At 39.5% G+C, this 19,300-nt stretch overlaps 1 protein-coding gene across 5 annotated transcripts in view; it reads left to right on the plus strand.

Moving 5' to 3' along the window:
- The window catches only part of LOC130888055 (suppression of tumorigenicity 18 protein), a 245,577-nt gene that overhangs the window by 223,200 nt on the left and 3,077 nt on the right, over positions 1 to 19,300 (plus strand). For all 5 annotated transcript variants that reach the window (XM_057790883.1, XM_057790887.1, XM_057790885.1 and 2 more), the window contains 9 exons: positions 2,150 to 2,265; positions 4,743 to 4,805; positions 5,444 to 5,512; positions 7,432 to 7,494; positions 7,602 to 7,682; positions 8,952 to 9,173; positions 12,298 to 12,386; positions 15,913 to 16,016; positions 17,790 to 17,933. In XM_057790883.1, the coding sequence (XP_057646866.1) occupies positions 2,150 to 2,265; positions 4,743 to 4,805; positions 5,444 to 5,512; positions 7,432 to 7,494; positions 7,602 to 7,682; positions 8,952 to 9,173; positions 12,298 to 12,386; positions 15,913 to 16,016; positions 17,790 to 17,933 (951 nt within the window). The remainder of the gene's footprint in view (positions 1 to 2,149; positions 2,266 to 4,742; positions 4,806 to 5,443; positions 5,513 to 7,431; positions 7,495 to 7,601; positions 7,683 to 8,951; positions 9,174 to 12,297; positions 12,387 to 15,912; positions 16,017 to 17,789; positions 17,934 to 19,300) is intronic.

The following is a 19,300-nucleotide window of genomic DNA, read 5'->3' on the forward strand; positions in this document are numbered from 1 at the left end:
CATCTTCATGATGTGACTAAGGAACAAGGTCCCTTTCCTTGTGTTGCTTAGGGACACTGAGTCTACCCCAGCAGTTCATCAGGAATGTTTGAAGACCTGAAAGCATTTCTTCCCATTTGCCCCTATATCACAGCACTCACACCACCGGAAATTGAATGATTATTTCTAATTCATTGTTATCTAGTTCATATGCACAACAGTTGCTTAATTTTGGTGGTAATTTTCAGAAAATATTGTCTATCTCTCTCAGCGAAATAGCCTGTCCAGATGCCCTCTAAAAAATATCCTGAATCTGGAAAAAATTCAAAATATTTCAAAAGGAAAGTACTGAGAAATAACTAGGGCTGTCAGCTTCATTCAACTGTCAGTTATCCAAAGATTTCAGGGCTTAAAATTTTAAAAGTGCCAGATGCTATTATCTGTTATTCATGTTACCATTATGTTCTGGTCTTTACTGAAATCAATGTAACCTTCCATCTGTACACTGAAGAATCTGATTGCACACGTGTACTCTGTAAATGCACACATACATGTCTTTTTTGGGCATCGTGCACAGAATAAAATTACTATTTTAGAAACTATACATTTTTAAGTTTTGAATAACAGTTTCAAAAATGTTATTGAATTCTACATTGGGTGCTACTTAATATTTCATTTAGTATCATATGCTTCTGTAACAGACTAATCCTGAGAATTATTTTATCTATGGACATATATGATACATTCCCTGCAGATTTGCAGAGTAGAATGTGAAGGCAAAGTAAAGCAGAAAATGCAAGCAATTTATAAAAAATTTAAAAGCACAAGAATCTATAGTTTAAAAAGTCATGAAATGTTTAAAAGGTCTTCACCAATAAAACCATGGTGTTAAAATCCTTTTCAACACTTTATCATGCCAATTAAGTAGCATGTATCCAGTCAACACTGTTTCATTATGCATCTTAGCCATGTATTAGTTTGAACTTTAATATCGATCATTTCCTTTAAAATTCCTCCATAATGCCACATTCCATAATACACAGATTTTAACCAAAAGCATTCCCATGCTTATCTATAAATGGACATGTCTTCAGAGAAAATCTTTGTTCTCAACTCCATGATAAATAAAACAATAAAATGATTATTTTACATCATGCCACTTGGTGAAAAATAGATACCTCAGTGGAAAAACAGGCCCTTGCACACTGAGACAGTATTGCACTTATTTAGCCTTCACATCGGCTTCCAAAAGGCCGAGGCAATTCTAGACTAGAATGGAGCTGCTCCTAAGCCAAATCCACATCAAGCTGAATGGCACAATGGCCAGGTATCAGGAATCAGGTGTGTGTGGGAGGGGTCATTGAGAAAATCCTTCTCTGCAGTTTGTACATGTTCATGTTTCCCTTCCAGTGCATATTGGTATAAGATTTTTTTAATCAGTAACATAAAATACTTAGAAACACAAACCATATGAAGGATAGTATGGTGCTATTCTGGAGTCTGTTAATTTGGTATAAAATAGCATCATATTGAGATAGTTCTACCAGTGCTCTTACTCTGGTACAATGTTCCTTCTGTTCTGCTGTTGCTGCTATGACAGCTAGATATGTAAAAATGATTCATGGGTTCATTAGGATATGTTTATTTAATAAAAATATTTGAAATGTGTCAATATATTAACAACCATACAGTTGAAGAAATGTCTCCGTATGAACAAAGATGTGAATTTTTAAAAGTTGTTCCTTCTCAGATACAATCCCTCTATTTTTTTTAAAGATTTATTTATTATGTATACAGCATTCTGCCTCGATGTATGCCCACACGCCAGAGGAGGGCGCCAAATCTCAGTACAGATGGTTGTGAGCCACCATGTGGTTGCTGGGAATTGAACTCAGGACCTCTGGAAGAGCAGCCAGTGCTCTTAACTTCTGAGCCATCTCTCCAGCCCCTACAATCCCTCCAATAATCAGAAAATGTCCTTTTACAGAGTATCGTTTTATATTTTCATATATATCCTTTGTGGGACTCAAGGCAAGGCTTCAAGCCAAACTCAGCTGACACCAATAATTTCCAATGCAGTTGTCTTCCATGGCTCCCTAACGTCTTCTACCTTTCTCCCTCAACTCACCACTTTTGGTTTTGGGTTTTTTTGTTTTGTTTTGTTTTCCAGAAAGACCCCGTGAATTCCCTAGAAAATTTAGAGGAAAAGAAGTTTGCTGGAGAAACCTCTATTCCAAGCCCAAAGCCCAAGCTCCATTCAAGAGATCTCAAGAAAGAACTAATTACGTAAGTAGGGCTCAGCTAACTGCACTAAAAGATTTGGCAATTAGGAGAGACAGATTTACAATTGTGAGTGATAGTACTCAGGTTTTTACAGTGAAATTTCTAACTACTTTAGGGCATCTTAGCTAGTGAGCAGGTAAGCACTGCACTCGGGCAGCTTCCAAAAGTACAAGAGGTGGGAACCTCTGTTGTTTACGTACAAGTTAGTGATGCATACTCTTTGGTCTCTGATAGTCAACTAGAGATATCTCAACTCATGGTGTCTAAATCCTGACTTCAGGGAAGCAGCTAAGCTTGTAATTACTCTGAAAATTATGGCTTGGGAAGAAAGGGTTTCCATTCCTCTTAAGTTTTTCCTAACTCAGAAGCGTTGAATGAGCAATTATTCTGATTCAGCCATTAATACAAAGTATACATAAATCGAACAATCACATCTTACCCCTTTGTTACTCAGCTTTTTCTCATCAATTTATAAGAAGGTAAAGGTGTATTATGGCTTATGGATTTGAAGGTCTTTACCTGTAGCCACTTTGTTCTGTTGCCTTTGGGTCTGTGGTGAAACAGGACTTTATGGCAGGAGCATATAATGCAGGAAACAGCTTACATCATTGTGTTTTGAATGGGACTCACTGATTTGTTTGTGTTTGTATTAGTGTGCTGATTTTTGTCTTATCTTTATTATATCAGTTTCTTTTTAAAATGATAATTATACAGTAATAACTTACCCAAAACTTTGAAATTTTATCAACTGTCCTCTAACTTGAATAGATTTGAACATCAATTGCCAAGAGAATTAACCAGTTTCCTTCCTTTAATTTTGTTATTTTTATCTAAAAAACCCTCCTAGATTTCATCACCCAACTGATATTTTGCAATATTGTAGAATATATATCACTATAAATTTGAATTTATGCCATCTATCAGAGGCCTATCAGAAACTCAATTAGGAATATCATTCCCCAATCAGGAATAATATTGCAATGAATTCTTTATTCTTTTGACCTTTTTATACCACAAAGCTTTAACATTTCATCAAGTCAAATTTATACGTTCATACTATATATTCCATAGGTAATATAGAGATAATTAACTTGAAATTAGTATAACTTATTTGCCTCTTTTGAAAATGTTAATGAACATAGTTGAAAATAGAAAAGAAATAAAATAAACACAGTGCTTTTGGAATATTATTTAAGAGTGAAAATTCTTAAGCATTTGAAAGCCCTAGTTAAACAGTGTTTAGACACATTCTGTGTCAATGGATAAGTGTTACCAAAAGGGTATCACAGAGTGTAATCATCATTACTTTTTTAAAAAGAGTTTTGTACATATATTTTATTGTCTATACTTTCTGATATCCCTTCCAGAAACAGGGACAGAAGAATTAAATGGCCCCAATTTAAATGAGTCCCTGAAAAGCAAGCATCCCTTGAGATTCCTAATACTCATAGTTTTTTTTTTCATTTCATATGATAAGTACTTAAAGGAAAAACTACTTAGAAGGGGATTGTATCATCATGTTGTTAATCCCAGAACTTCTTTAGAAAGCCTCATTCTGAATTTCATTTACACGGAGAGAAAGGACTTTGCTTTGGATAGGATGTCAGCAAAGACTCAGTGCCTTTCCCTCAGATCCTTATTACAACCACAGATAGCACTTTAGGATAGGGTCCGTTTGTGCTCTCCAAATGAGCACAGCATTCAAGAACTGAAGTAATTAAAAAAAACAAAGACTCTCTCATTGGAAAGGTACCTCTTAGGGGTCACAAAGTTGTTGGGATGTTTTTAAAATATATGTAAGAAGCCTAAGACGGAAGTTTCTGAGAAACTTGAAAAGACACAGATCCCAGTAGGCCCTTTGATAGACATCCTGGAATCTGTTTGTGGGCTAGCCATGGATTTGGGGGTGCTGTGATGCTACAGACCAAGTGAAGCTGCTATCGAGTTTTAGTAACTAAATATCTTGCCTATTTCTCTGTCATCCATAAATTTCCCACCTAGAATATCAATTTACATTTCAGTCAAATGTTTTCTTCTTTGTAGTTTGTAAACTGTCAGAGTTGCTTAAAAGCCTCCAGAAATCCCTTTCTATAATGTGTCATACAGCGGGTGCTGGGATTCCTGTTCTCATATACCTGCATTATGGAGAGATAAAGTTGTTTTTCAAAGAACAGAACAGCATGGGTTGTTGACTCACAAACTACAAGGCAACATGTTAGCATCACTTCCCACATCACTTGAGTTGGAAACTTGGACATAACACTGAAAAGAGAAAAAATTAAGGATGTGTCTGGACATGACATGCTTACTTTTCTTCCCCCTCTGAATCCTCTTTTTAACCTCTAAGCTCTAAGTGCTCTAGCTTCCGCACCCCCAACCAGTGCAGTCTTGGAAGGAGAAAATGCTTTGCGATCTCTCTAGAAGAACAGTAGTCTACGAAATGCCCTTGACACTCATGATGTGTTTTTCTGCTGACACAGCTGCCCAACACCAGGATGTGATGGAAGTGGCCATGTCACAGGCAACTATGCATCTCATCGCAGGTACCAAATGTCCTTGTATGTGTTCAGGTTTTCATCATCTTGGTCACTTTCATGTCACCTATTAGAATAGCAAGCAGCTCTCTGGATTAGGAAATGGAGAGTGGGTGAGTTGGATTAGGGGATTATTTTATTTTTCAGAGATTTAGATATGGTACATAGAAGTCATGATTCTTGTTCAAAAGAGTAATCTGGTCCTCGTTACAAACCAACTCTGGGCTCATGGCAGGCTCTTACCCCAGCTAGCATTAAACAAGGAAAGCACAGGGGCCTCTCACTAGTGGAATTGGCATCTCTGATCCTGAATAAATAAATAAAGGTACTGGTGTGCAGGGTGAGAGGCTCTCTCTTTTGTTTTCTTGCTAATGGCATTTCCTGTCCCTTAGCCAGTGGCTTAAAGCTGAAGCTCTTGTAACTCACTGGTGCCGCAGTGAGAGTGGATTGCTGGTCATTGCTGATTACAACAAATAACTGAAATACCCATGAGTCCATGTTCATTAACAGTAAACCAGACCCAGTTCCAGTTAATTCTTTTCAGTTCTTCGCCACCCAGAACTGGATGTATATCACAAACCCAGGACACCCGTGAGTCAATTCACCATGTCAACGCTCTACCTCTTTTCTCCCTCTCCCCTCTGTAGTGTGTCCGGGTGTCCTCTAGCAGATAAGACTCTTAAGTCCCTCATGGCTGCCAACTCTCAGGAGCTTAAGTAAGTGTTGGGAGGCATGTCCTCTGTGCCCTTCTTCACCCTGGTGGAGCCCTTGTTGTTCAGTGTCCATATTTCCTTGCCAAGAGCACATAAAATAGTACCTGGATGAGTAATAGCAAACAAAAAAACAAACAAACAAAAAAAAAACTTGTCAAAATTTGAAAGGGCTGAAGCTCAACCCTTAGACTTTGCCTGGACTGACTTGGGAGGGACTAGGGGAATGGAAGGCATACTTGTGTTTTACACTGATTTGTAACAAATAGCATGAAAACACAATCCTTTTGCTCTTAATTTCAGAATTTATTTGCTAAACCAGTGACGGTGTAACAAAACATTTTCAGCATCAATTTTAAGAAAGCATAAGAATTTAAAATCTCCTAACTGTTTTTCCCTTTTGCTAAACATTGTCCCGACTAATTTGTTTATGGTCTCTAAGTTACATAGATATTAATACTTAGCTGTGGATTTTATGTTTCCTACTCTTCTTTTAATCCAAATTTGTCATTTGATGTATTATATAAAAATATTCATATTAAATATTCTATAACTTCATATTCAAATATGCCTTACAGTCTTCATAATAAGCAACATAAAATATTTTATAACAAAAACAATGAGAAGCTGGAAATATGCAACTATGTTTCTCCTTTTCAGAGTGTTAAAGTACAATTTATTGTGTCAAGGTAGAGTCTTGAATATTGATAACTACTTTTGCAAGCTGAACTGTAGGGTTGTTTTGGGATTAGTAGTCAATGGACTGAAATGTAAGGTACACTCTAATATCATCCTCAGTCTAAGTGTCTCCACTGCCACATCCCAATTATGGCGATCACTTCACATCCTCTAAATTTCATTTGAAAAAACCAGAAAGATACTGGAAGCATATGGATCAAGAGGGCCTATTGCAACGTCCAGTAATTAAATGTTTCATATAGCCACATAATAAATAATTTATCTATTTACCCATACAAGAAAATATATATTTCACTAACTTCTTGTTTAGATATTTAAGGAAAAATCCTTAAATAAAAAGGCATTTCTTTACTTAATAGATAACATATAGCAAGATATATATATATATATATATCACATATAAAATAAACTATATAAGCTACTAAAGCAATATTTAACAAAAATGTTAATAAAGGGCTGCAGAGATGATTCAGCAATTAAGGGTTCATACTGTTCTAGCAGAGGACCCAATTTTATTTCCCAGTACCTATGTCAGGAAGGTCGCCCCACATGCGGTACCTATGTCAGGAAGGTCACCCCACATGGGACTCCAGTTTCAGGGCTCTAACACGCTTTTCTGACCTCTGTAGCAGCACTGCATTTACCTGCCCAAACCCACACAAAAACACATGGATACCTAATTAAACATAACTTTAAAGTTGCTAGAAAAGGGTAAGAAACATGTGTCTAACAGCAGAGAATATGTTTCTGTATTTAGGTGATTAAATTCTCAGTGCCCGTTACTCTGACTAACTGGGTGTTTGCTATTTTATTTGAGTTACTATGTTACTCCATATTTTGTGGCTCAGGAACAACATTCCATGGTATAAAAGCACCCTATGAATGCTCACTGAGATAGAACTTAAGAAAATGTGTCTGTCGTGGTGGCACATGCTTTTAATCCCAACATTCAGGAAGCAGAGACAGGCAAATTTCTGTAAGTTCAAGGCCAGTGTGTTCTACACAGAGTTCCAGACTACATACTGATACTGTGTCTCAAAAAAATGAATGTATAATAAATTATAATATATTGGCAACCAAACATTACTCAGCAGTTTTCCATGTTTTGTTTTCAGCATGGGTTCTTAACTGAAAGACAATTGCTTAAACTGAAAGAGTCCTGACATCAGTCATGATGCCCATCTCTCCCCTAACCAGGCAGCTTACTGTGTTCCTGTGTTTTCTAGGTGTCCCACGCCAGGTTGTGATGGTTCTGGGCATGTGACTGGAAACTATGCTTCCCATAGAAGGTAAGACCAACCACATTTGTCAAGTGCAAACTAGTGTACTGCCAATGATACCCCATTGTAAATTCATAATCACAGTGCCTTGCATGGTTATTGGTTATTCATTTTAGCTTGTCTGGTTGCCCTCGTGCAAGGAAAGGTGGCATCAAAATGACCCCTACCAAGGAAGAAAAGGAAGACTCCGAACTTAAGTAAGTACAGCTGATAACGAGCTGGGCTGGGCTATATCTTGTCGGCTAACTGGGAGGAGCTTCGGGATGCCTCTGAGTTTCTGCCCGAATCCCGAAGGGGATGAGTCATTAAGACCCAGGATATCTGGCTAAGGAGTCAAGTTGTTCAAGAATGTTTTCTCCTTCATAACTTCATTTCTACACTTCTTTGGCAATGCAGAAGGGGAGAGCATTTTTCCTTGCCCATCTTTTTTAAAGGAAAGAAACACTGTGGAAGTTATGCTTTTATGGGTTTTCTGTGTGTGAATGTGTGTGTGTGTCTGTGTCTACATGTGTTTCTTGAGCCTTTTCTTTGTCTCTTTTATTTGTTTATCCAATTCTGGTTTGTTAATTTTGATTTTATCTATTTTTATTTGATTTTTATTTTTAGATACTTGTTTGTATCCTAATGGCAGAGAGAAAGAAAGGGTGTGGATTTATGTGGTGGAATAGTTGGGAGGATCTGAGAGGAGTTGGGAGAGGAGAAACCGTAATCAATCAAAACATATTTTATTTAAAATCTATTTTCAATTTATTAAAGAAAAGAAAAACCAACAGTGGGTATGAATTTAACTCCATCTCTTGCTGCCTAGTCATCTAAGCTCTTACACAAACCTCATTTTTCCCTACCTGAAAAATGGGACAATATTCTCTACTCTAAGAGTTGGCAGTAAACAAAGAGGTGATGCATGAAAATTTCTCAGATCGAAGCCTGCCCCCTGTTACTGCTAACACAATGCTGTTTTACTGCTTGGTGTCTTAAGATACACAATGCTGTTGCGTGTCTTAAGGTTTCTATTGCTGTGCTGAAATGCCAAGACCAAGATCCAGTTGACTTACACTTCCATACCACTGTTCATCATTGAAGGAAGCCAGGACAGGAACTCAAAAGGGCAGGAACATGGAGGCAGGAGCTAATACAGAGAGCTTGGTAGAGAGATGTTTACAGGCTTGCTCAGCCTACCTTCTTACAGTCTCCTACACTGCCAGTCCAGGGGTGACCCCACCTGCGATGAACTGGGCACTCACATATCAATCACTAAGAAAATGCCCTGCAGCCTGATCTTATGGAGGCATTTTCTCAGCTGACATTCCCTCCTCTCTAATGACTCTAGTGTGTGTCAAGTTGATATAAAATTAGCTGGCATATGATGGTATCCTTCGGAACATCTACTGTTGGCTGTTTCTGTAGAGTATGGAGGTGTCCGTTCCTTTGTCCAAGCTGATAATGGCTCCACTGTGCTTCTCTAGGTGTCCTGTAATAGGGTGTGACGGTCAAGGTCACATATCAGGTAAATACACGTCACATCGCACAGCTTCTGGCTGTCCTCTAGCTGCCAAGAGACAGAAGGAGAATCCCCTCAATGGGTCCCCTCTCTCCTGGAAGCTGAACAAGCAAGAACTTCCCCACTGTCCTTTGCCAGGATGCAACGGACTGGGGCATGTCAATAACGTTTTCGTCACCCACAGAAGGTAATGCGTGTTTTGTGTCTTTTTGTTGATGTGATTATTTGTGATGTGAGTTACTTAGGGGAAGGTGAAAACCCTCAAAATGCAATTATTTATAACATTTAGGTATAGAACACAGAGTCTTGCTAAGTTTTTACTAGTCTGAACAACAGAAATGCATTTTCTCTGTTTCTGAAAATTCACTATACAGATTTCAAGGGCCCTAGAAACTCCATTTGTTTTTTGTACTCTAAAATATCACTTGTGAGTATTTTTAAGTGTCTTAGTCTTTTCATGCATCACTCCAATTCCAAGTGGTGCTATCCACTCTACTGTGTCATGTAGTTGTGAACATTTACTTACTTGTTTCTGTCATCCCCGCCTTTCCCGTCGTCACCCAATTTCAAGCCAGGGCAGCATTGTTTTACTTCCAGGGAGATATGATTTGCCCACAGCAATGTGAAAGCAAGCAGCATATATGAGTGCTGGTAGCGTGCAAGCACCTGGAGCTTTGCAGTGATATCCTTCATCCCTGAGCCCCTGGCTCTCAAGGGAAGCCTCTGTTGCACAGGGATACTCTTAGTCCAGCTCTCTGGCTCACTTTGCTCCTGAAGGAAAAAAGCTAGAAAGTTCCTGATACATTTCTGCAGTCAGTGAGTGTTCCAACCCCTTCTAGTCTTGCAGGCTAATTCCTGTGCAGTTTTAGGGAAACTTTGATTCTTTTGTGTTCAATATACAAATTGAGCAAAGTTGGGACATTTTGACACTTTTTCAGTTCTAAAGGTATAGATCAGTGATACCAGAAACAGACCCTGACAGGAACTGATTACTTTCAAGGTACCAGTAAAACTGACATATGGAAAAACTTGCATTTTCTGTGTGGAGGTCAGAGGAAAAACATGACATTGACACCAGAAAATCATCTCTCCATAAACTGCTTGTTTTGAAGTTGTTGGTGAAACCTGCTATAGAGAAAGTGTTTTCCAAATGGTGCGCTTTGTATGGCTGTCAGCGTAAGCTCATATCCACCAGGGCACACATTGTTTAATTCTGTTTCAGTCATCATTTCCTATTTAGGAACCAAAGTCACAAACCAAATGTGCCCTAAGCTGGGTCACCTGCCATTTTGTTTTAAGAAAGGCAAATGAGTCTGTGGCCACAATGTAGTATGAGAAGCAATGGAGACATGCTTACCTCTGAGTTGATGTACCTTAACTGAATTGCTGATGTGATGGAAATCACACAATACTCCTATTTTAGGTTGTTTTTGTTTTGCTTTTCTACTATGGAGCCCACACCCCATAGGCCTGTTCCAGGCCTGCCAAGCTCCACCTTCAGATCCATAAAGGATGTCTATCATGGGTATGGTCACAGTGCATGTGTGTGCATGTGCATGGAGAGCTGAGGAAAGACACCTGAGATTGATCTGTGATCTATACACACACACACATATGCCAGAGGACAACCTTGCGTGTCTTTCCTCAAGAGCATTCATCTTTTGTTTTAGAGGGGATCTCTCTCTGGCCTTGAACTTCAACAAGTAGTCTATGCTAACAGGCTAGTTAGCTCCAAGGATCCATCCCCTCTGCCTCCACCTTCTGAAGCCTTTCTTTCATAATAATACACAGTGGTTCTAAGCTGTGTGGTGAGGGCTGTGCTTCTTTAGCACTTTTATAACACTGTGTTTACCTGGGAATTTACTGTAAGTTGAGAAGTAGATGTTGTGGGGGAGAAGATATGATGTTTTAAACGAGATGCTATTCTCCATTCTGCCTACAATGGACACCTTTAACATTCCACTCACGGGTTAAGTGTTCCTCCCCTTCACAACAGTTTTCTAAGAACATGGTATGTGACAAAAAAATCCCAACAAACTCATGCACATTCTCCAGCGAAAGAGTGAGTCTCCAGGAATCATAGATAGGCCATGATCATGAGAAAGAATCTCCAAAACGATTTGGAGCTAAAGTTGGTTGCCTATCATTTTCTTTTCCTGCATAAATAACTTATAACTTACCAAAGATTAACAAACCGCATAGCCTTTTCGTAATGTAGCCTATTACAAATTACCCTTAAAGTTGTATGTTAGTTCCTGCACTTTATGGAATATTAATGTAGAATAAGTTCCTTATTCTTAAAGCCTGTGATACTTCATATTTATTGAAGACCCCACTCCAGAAAACTCTTCTTCCACTTGGCATAGCATCAGGAACTTCAGGTTGAAATGATTGTTTTATAGATCAATTGAAACCACATTGCTGTGGGGGAGAAATACTTTAAATGGTTGATTATTCTCGTTTTTATTTAATTCTGAAACTGGTTTCTACAAAGATAGAACAAAACCTTGAAAGAATTAATGACTGCTTAGAACAAGAAAATTACCTGATCATAAACGATGGAAAACAGGTTTTGTTCAGTGTTATCATTATCACACTGGTGCTGTTTAAATACAGCAAGTGACATTAAAGGAGGGAAGCCTTCTGAAGAGAGCAGCAATTCAATGAACAGGGTCATGAGCGCCAGCTTGGATAACAGATCTCCTTGCCCCGGCTGCACCTGCAGCAGCTGCTTTTATTCCCATTTCAGGGGAGAAATATTTTAAATGAAAATAATGTTTTAACAGTTATAGGGGAAACAAAATAGAAGCTTTCCATCAGCCAATTGAATTTTCTCTAGCAAGCGGGACTGGTTGACTATTGTGGAGTCACCCTGAAGATCAGCCTGTGCTTTGTATGAAAGCAGGAAGAGCTAAACTCTGCCTTGTTCTTTATGGATTCCAGATGGGTGATAACAGTCCTTGTTCATGGCCTGTGTGGGCAGTTTGGTAGCTGCAGAAAAGGAAGTCTGTACCATCGAATGCACATTCATGAGTGTGGAAGACCAGTGCTTTGCCAAGTGATTGGGACTAGCTGTGTCCGCAGTGGCAACCTGTATTTCTGATTTAAGAAAAGGAAATACAAACACTTATCAATATTTTAGAACCCTCGGATTTTATTTAATATATATTTATTAGTTAATTTCTATTAAAAAACTACAGATTGTAATAAAACTACTAAGAAGGCAAACATCAGTAGTAGGTAGCAAAAAAATTTAACTTTATGAGACGTGACATGCATTTCACATATGGATATAAATTCTCTTCTCACAGTTTATCTGGATGCCCTCTCAATGCACAAGCTATCAAAAAGGTCAAGGTCTCTGAGGGACTAATGACCATCAAGCTCAAAGCAACCGGGGGTAAGTCACCGTCTCCACCAAGGTCTAGGCTTCCCAAGCCTACTTGATGTGCAAGAACAAAGGGGTTTCTTCAAGGTTGAGCTACAACTGTAACCTCTCAGAAATGTTTTCCTTGTCTTCTCTATTATTTAATAAGGCTTTCCTACAAGGAAAGACATGAAATGACACACAGACAAATTGGGAGACAGAATAATTTTGTCCTTCAGTGTTTTCAATCTTAGTTTTTCTCCTAGGAAATGTGTACATGCACATACATGTGTGTGCATGTGCATGCCTGTGGGCTTATGTGCACACATGTGTGCATGCATATGTGTTTCCAGTGTATGTTCCCTATCAAATTTCAGGAAACTCAATTGTAGGCATATTTTTCTTTCCCTCCACCAGTTCCCAAATAACCTACACAGAGACTTATTATTAACTGTAAATGCTTGGCCAGTAGCTCAAGCTTATTACTATTTAACTTTTACATTTAAATTAACATATTTCTTATCTACCCTCTGCCACATGGCTTGTGGCTTGTTACCTCATTTTCTACATGCCCTGCTTTCTCTCTGTCTTCTGGCATCTCCTCTGAATCTGTCCTTATTCATCCTGGATACTTAGTTTGGTTGTCCTGCCTATACTTTCTGTCTGGCTACTGGCCAGTTCACTTTTTATTATACCAATTCAAGTGATAAATCTTTACAGTATATAAAAAAAAGGATTATTCCACAGCACAGAATTTCTGGCATTTGTATTTGATTCTTTAAATGTTTTCTGTTTAAAAAGAGATATTTTTATGGTTACTTTAAGTACCTTAGTATCTGTATCTATATCTCAGTTTCTCTGCCTTTTCCCTAGTGTTGATCCCTTGTCAGCATTAAGATATATTAATTTTGAGTTTCATAGGAAGCTCCCATTGTTATTTCAGTACTTGAGTATTTTTCTAATATTTCTCTCAGCATTGTTTCAAGTTATCTCAGGCCTACTTATTTCCCTTCAAAGAGCTCCCTAAAGCATCAGATATATGGTGGCAAAGTGGACCTGTCCTTCAGAAATTGTAATTGGTGTTATCTATGGTAGATGATCAGAGAGGAGCCAGAACAATTTTCTTTTCATCTTTGGTGCATGCGACAGAACCCCAGGCTTCTTGCATGTTGAGTGTGCACACTAATGCCATGTTCCAGCTGGGGACTTCAAATTGTTCTCACACTTCTCTTCTGAAAGTCTTTTTACTTATTCTCTAATGTAAATATGGGGCTTTATGTGGGAGGTATGTGGTATCATGGAAAGAAGTACTCTCATGCACTGCCCATCACTTCCTACTCAGGGACACCTTTGTCTGGGTTATCTACAGCATTTCTTAGGTGACTACGTACTGCTAAGACATTGGGAAAGTTAGCACACAGAGCTTAAGCCCCAAGATGTTAGGGACAGACCAGCATCCTCTGCTGTTGCCAACACCCATATAGTAAGCAGCTGAGCCTTGCCCAGAACGCCAGTTGTTTCTTAGAAGTACCCCACTCCTCCGGCGCTTCATCATCAATGTATTGTCAATGAAAGTGGGACGCTTTAATGTGCGTTTGTCTAGATATCACTTTAGCTCAAACATACGTAAGGAGTAAATAGCAGAAATCTCACTGAATACATATAGTAGTGTCTAGCTAGTCTGACATTCTACCAACGATGCCCTTAAAGGAACCTTGAGTGTACATCTTATTATGCTTCCAAAACATATTAGTCATCTGTGGATAAAGGTGACATCATACCACCTCCGATGTCCAAGGCTTCAGTGAATTCCAAATCACCGATCGTGCCATCTCTATCTGTACACACCCATGCTGCCACTTAACTTATAAAATTGGGCACAGTAAGAGATTAGCAACAAATGACAATAAAATAGAACAATTACAACAACACCTACTCTAAATGCAAGTTTAAAAACTTAGGGGCTATTCCTAAAAGTTTTCATTGACTGTACTCTGTCTATCATTGAGCATGAGCAAATGACATCCCAGATATGAGAAGCCCTGAGTAAAGCTATGGGAAGATATTCTGGAAGCAGAAAACTCATGTTTGAAGCACATCTCTGGCATTTAGTACCTCAATTTCCCATCTGTAGAATGAGATAGTGAGTAAGGGTCTCATGGACTGAGTGAACGGTGCTTGGTAGTTAAAGTGAAATTCAAAATATGAGTCCTCTTCTCAGCCCTCCTTGGTGAGAATGAGTTCCACTGAAGAAGAGAGAAGGGTCTTCTGGCTGTGTGTGGAGAGGTTTGATGTACCAGCACAAAGAGTATGTTGCCAGCACATTTTGGGCATCTGGTGAAGGCCTTCTTCTGCTGGATAACTACACAGTGTCATGTATATGGTCATTCCAGTCTCTTTTCACAGAGAGTTACTGGTGCCACCATAGAAACCCCACTCATACCATCTAATCCCAATCACTCCCTAAGGATCCTATCTTCAGCTATTAAATATGACATTGGAAGTTAAGTTTTGAGCACATGAACTTTAGGGGACATCCCTGAGCCATTACAACAGGTTGTAGAGTATTTCCGACTTACTTAAAAACTACAGTGATTTAGTCCTGGTAAAATTATAATTAAAATTGCTTTATGAAATTGCTCTTGAACCAACGTGCAGCAGGTCGCACTCACTCCTCTCTCTTGTCAGCCGTAGTGTAGACCCATTTCTCCAGATTGTTGAGATTAACTTCGGTCCAGACTGTGGCATTCTTAACCGCTTTCCCAGACTTCCAAATAGTAAAATGGATTCACACTCACTCTACAATATAATCATGGAAACTAACACCTGTTCCCTGGCCACTGTCCCACAGTCTACATTTTATTGCATTCATGCTCACTTATAGATACTATGCATATTTTTATAGAAATTGAAACCTAAAGTTCAGAGAGTGTTCAGATGCAAGAACAGCAGTCAAGGCTGTATTCTTCCTCCTGAAGCACGTGTGCTCCTTACCAGTTGCACACAGAGACATCTGCTACCATGTGCTGGTAGCCCAGCTCTGCTTCGAGGTGTGTGCTCCTTACCAGTTGCACACAGAGACATCTGCTACCATGTGCTGGTAGCCCAGCTCTGCTTTGAGGTGTGCTTCTTCGGGGTCCCCTCAACAAGCAGATATGTAATTGCTGGGCATGCCCTGGGACCTCACTGTCGTTGCAGTAGCTATACAGAGTGCATGGATTTGAACACTGTTAGTTCATTTCATTTCTGTCAAGTCGTTTTAATTTTAGAAGCCTGGCAATTTCATATATGAAAAGACGACAATGGTTCATGCCTGTAGACTGTAAATGAGGGCTCACCAGGTCTTCTGAAACACAGTGGAGCCGCCGCAAAGTTGGTGCTTTTGTACCTCATTTTCTTAGAAAGCATTCAACTCCAAAGCTGTTTCCTTTTTTTAAAGACTCTTGTATAGATATAGTTTGGGTAAAAGCACTAAAATAAGATCTCATATTTAAACATAAAGTAACCTGTCGCTGGGCCTTGTCTCCTGTATTCAGTGTGAACTGTCAACTCTTCACAGGTATCGATGGTGATGAAGAAGTTAGGCGTTTGGATGAAGAAATAAAGGAACTGAATGAATCCAACCTCAAAATTGAAGCAGATATGATGAAACTTCAGACCCAGGTTCACAAACATTAATTAGTTATTTCTAAACTAATCATACTCTCTAGTCAATACAAAACATTGAGCTTACCGAATCCTGCATCTCAAGCTATGCTGATACCCTAGAGAAATGTGTCTCTCGTAAGTGGTTTGTGCCTGTGTCTCCTGTTTGGCAGGAGTGGAAGGAGTTACTGCTGCCTTTACATAGCTGGCTGGGAAGACCTACTTTGTGAGCAAATAAAGCAGATGACCATACATACTTTTGGAGAGCATGTGTTGCTTTGTAGAGAATTGTGTTACATAGGTTGAAGGTCCTTCGTTTTATTGAAAATGTGCATATGACACCACACTCTTTAAATGTAATTCTTCAAGAATATTTGCTGGGTATGCTAAAAACAGATTCTTGTACAGGTACTTTATAAATACAAAACAAAGAAAAACTCCAAGAGTGTCTAAACCTAGAATACTGGGAATTAAAAATTTGGCCTAGGATTTTTAAGACGCTAACACAAATTCCGTTATTAAGGAATTTGTTTGGTAGTAGATGTTTGTCTACCTGTGTGAAAGACTCTGGATTCAATCCACAGCATCTGAAATGCAAAAATAACTTCACTGCAACACGTTATAGGTGGAGAAACAAGACGAAGCAGAGGGCAGAGTGTCCTTTCTGGTGTCTTTCCCATTTCTTCTCCTTTCCCACTCTTAAAGTGCAAGAAGCTGCATTCATTTCTCAGCAGCCCTTACCTAAGCAGTCCAATCCACCCCAAATAGTTTCTTCATCCCGTCTTCTGAATGCCACAGAAGTCCGCAGAAAGAGCTTGATGCTGCCATTTGGAAACCATGAACCTCCTCTTGAAGAAGACAAGCCTCTTTTTCATAGAGCTCAGTCTAAATGGGAAAGACAGTAAAGTGTGTGTGTGTGTGTGTGTGTGTGTGTGTGTGTGTGTAAAATCTGCTGGTGGAAGAAGGGGGTTGATATTAAACAGGATGGCTAAGCCCCAAGAAGAAGGAAATGTGTTATCAATGACATGAAAAATAAAGGAGTTAGCCAGCAGTGATGGGGAGTTTGTCTGGAGTAAGCTAGCTGGGTAGGGCAAGTTACAGAAGGATACAAGAATGACACTGGGCTGTTCACATAGTGTAGCCTAGTCGATATTGATGGTCTTGGCATTTACTTTAATGGGTTAAAAGGCCCCCGAAGGGTTTGAGAATTAAGAGTCATTCAGACAGCTGATGTACATTCTAACATAACCTTCAAAAGATTCATTCTGTTAGGGTGTTGAGGAGTGCCAAGATGAGACTATGTGGAGCAAAAATGGCACAAGGTCATCCATGAGAAGTGATCCCATCACACCAATGGCTGGGTCCAGGCGGCCACAACACAGGTGGATAGTGGTCTTATCATGTGTGTTTTAAAAGAAGTGCTCAGTGAGTTTGAAATATGAAAGAAAGAACCCTGAGTCTGGGCAACATTCAGATTGTCATCCACTGGGGGAAAAAAAAAGAGGCATGCAATTGGAGCATCATTGGGGAAAATAACAGATTTACTCTGGGGCATATTGCTTTTGAGATATCTACCATCCAGCCATATAAAGAAGTTAGACCTGCAATTCATGGGGAAATGAGTGTTGAAAGTACAAATCTGAACGTGTGAATCCAAAACTTTAGAGCAGTAGGCAGTGCTACAGTTTGGGATGGAGACACCCCTTGGCACCTAGACCCAACCACAGGTTTCCCCTTGAGGCCTTCCGTAGGTCTCAAGCTCCACTTCTCATGCCATTGCCTCTGTTTTAGATAACGTCTATGGAGAGCAACTTGAAGACCATAGAGGAGGAGAACAAGCTTATAGAGCAGAGCAATGAGAGTCTGCTGAAGGAGCTGGCGGGGCTCAGCCAGGCTCTCATCTCCAGCCTTGCTGACATCCAGCTGCCACAGATGGTAAGACCAAGAGCAGCGCTCTGTTGTCCCTCTACCTCAGCGTCACTCTCCTGTGGCTGAGCTATCAGCAGTCACCTACCTGGATGCATTCTCACGCTCAGTGATCTCCCCACCTGAGACCATGGTAGACACACATACTCAGATTAACAAAGGCCAGGGACATTCAAAAAGGCCAGGGTCCTTTAAAGATGAAGTTTTGCTTGAAGATATCTTATAAAGTTAGATGAAAGTCAGAGACCAGTGCTTACTCGCTAAAAATGTTTCTGAATACAAGGCTCTACACAGTCCTCAGCATTATCCTCCAAACTCATAAACTATAAAAACAACAGTTTCATTCCTAATAAACTCCCCATAATGTTCAACTTCTGTTCATGGAGCATAGAAAGTATGGGTGTGATTGAGGCACCCTTATTTCAAAAGCCTAAGCATGCAACTATTTAGAATTCACAAAACATTTATTCTACATTTTTATAAATATAAGCCAGTCTTTGGAGTTAGATCTGCATCGTTGGGGGGCTATTGATGAATATGTTGCTAATTTCCTCAGAGTCTGTATTCTCAGATCAAAACTGATGGCTTACATATAAGAGGACTTAAAGCAGCAACAATGTAATCAAAATATTTGGGTTTGTACAAAATACTAAATTGCTCAATTAAAAAAAAAACAGAAAAAAAAACAGTTAACTTTGGATTCTGTCAAGGATATTATTCCATTCTTGGGTCACAACTCAAAGTTGGCATGAGCCAGCAGGGCGTGTGACAATGAGCTTCCTGATGTGGCCAGCAGTCATTGCCCTGGTCCCTGATTCTGTAGGAAACACATGCCCAGCAGAGGTAGACACCAAAAGGGAATAGCCACTGTCTAGTGCACATAGTCCAGATCATAGCTCTGCTGGCCATGCCAGATCATCTTCAGATCTTCTAAACGGTAGCGATCATAGTCATTGTCTGTACACTTGGGCTGTTCACTCATGTTTAAGTCCTTCCTTCCAAGGACCTTGTAATGTAATATGGCACTTACCAAGGGTTTTCAGAAATGTGGGGACATGGAGTGACCGCATATGGCTGGAGAGTTTTCCCTTTTGTCCTGTATGTCCTGCCTCTTATGCATGTAGTTTACACACAGGTAGTATGCACCTACTTTAAAACATATTATGGGTCCAGAATGAGAGCTCAGCAGTTAAGAACACTGGATGATCATCCAGAGGACACAGGTTCAATTCCAAACTCAGAACTAGTGGCTCAGAAATGGCTGGAACTCCAGTTCCAGGGTATGAGATACCCTCTTCTGGCTGCCACATGCACAAAGTACATATGTAGTACACAAATATACATGCAAAGCATACATATACATTGTTTTTGAGTGT

The sequence above is a fragment of the Chionomys nivalis genome, chromosome 16 (assembly GCF_950005125.1).
Source record: "Chionomys nivalis chromosome 16, mChiNiv1.1, whole genome shotgun sequence".
Classification (NCBI taxonomy): domain Eukaryota; kingdom Metazoa; phylum Chordata; class Mammalia; order Rodentia; family Cricetidae; genus Chionomys; species Chionomys nivalis.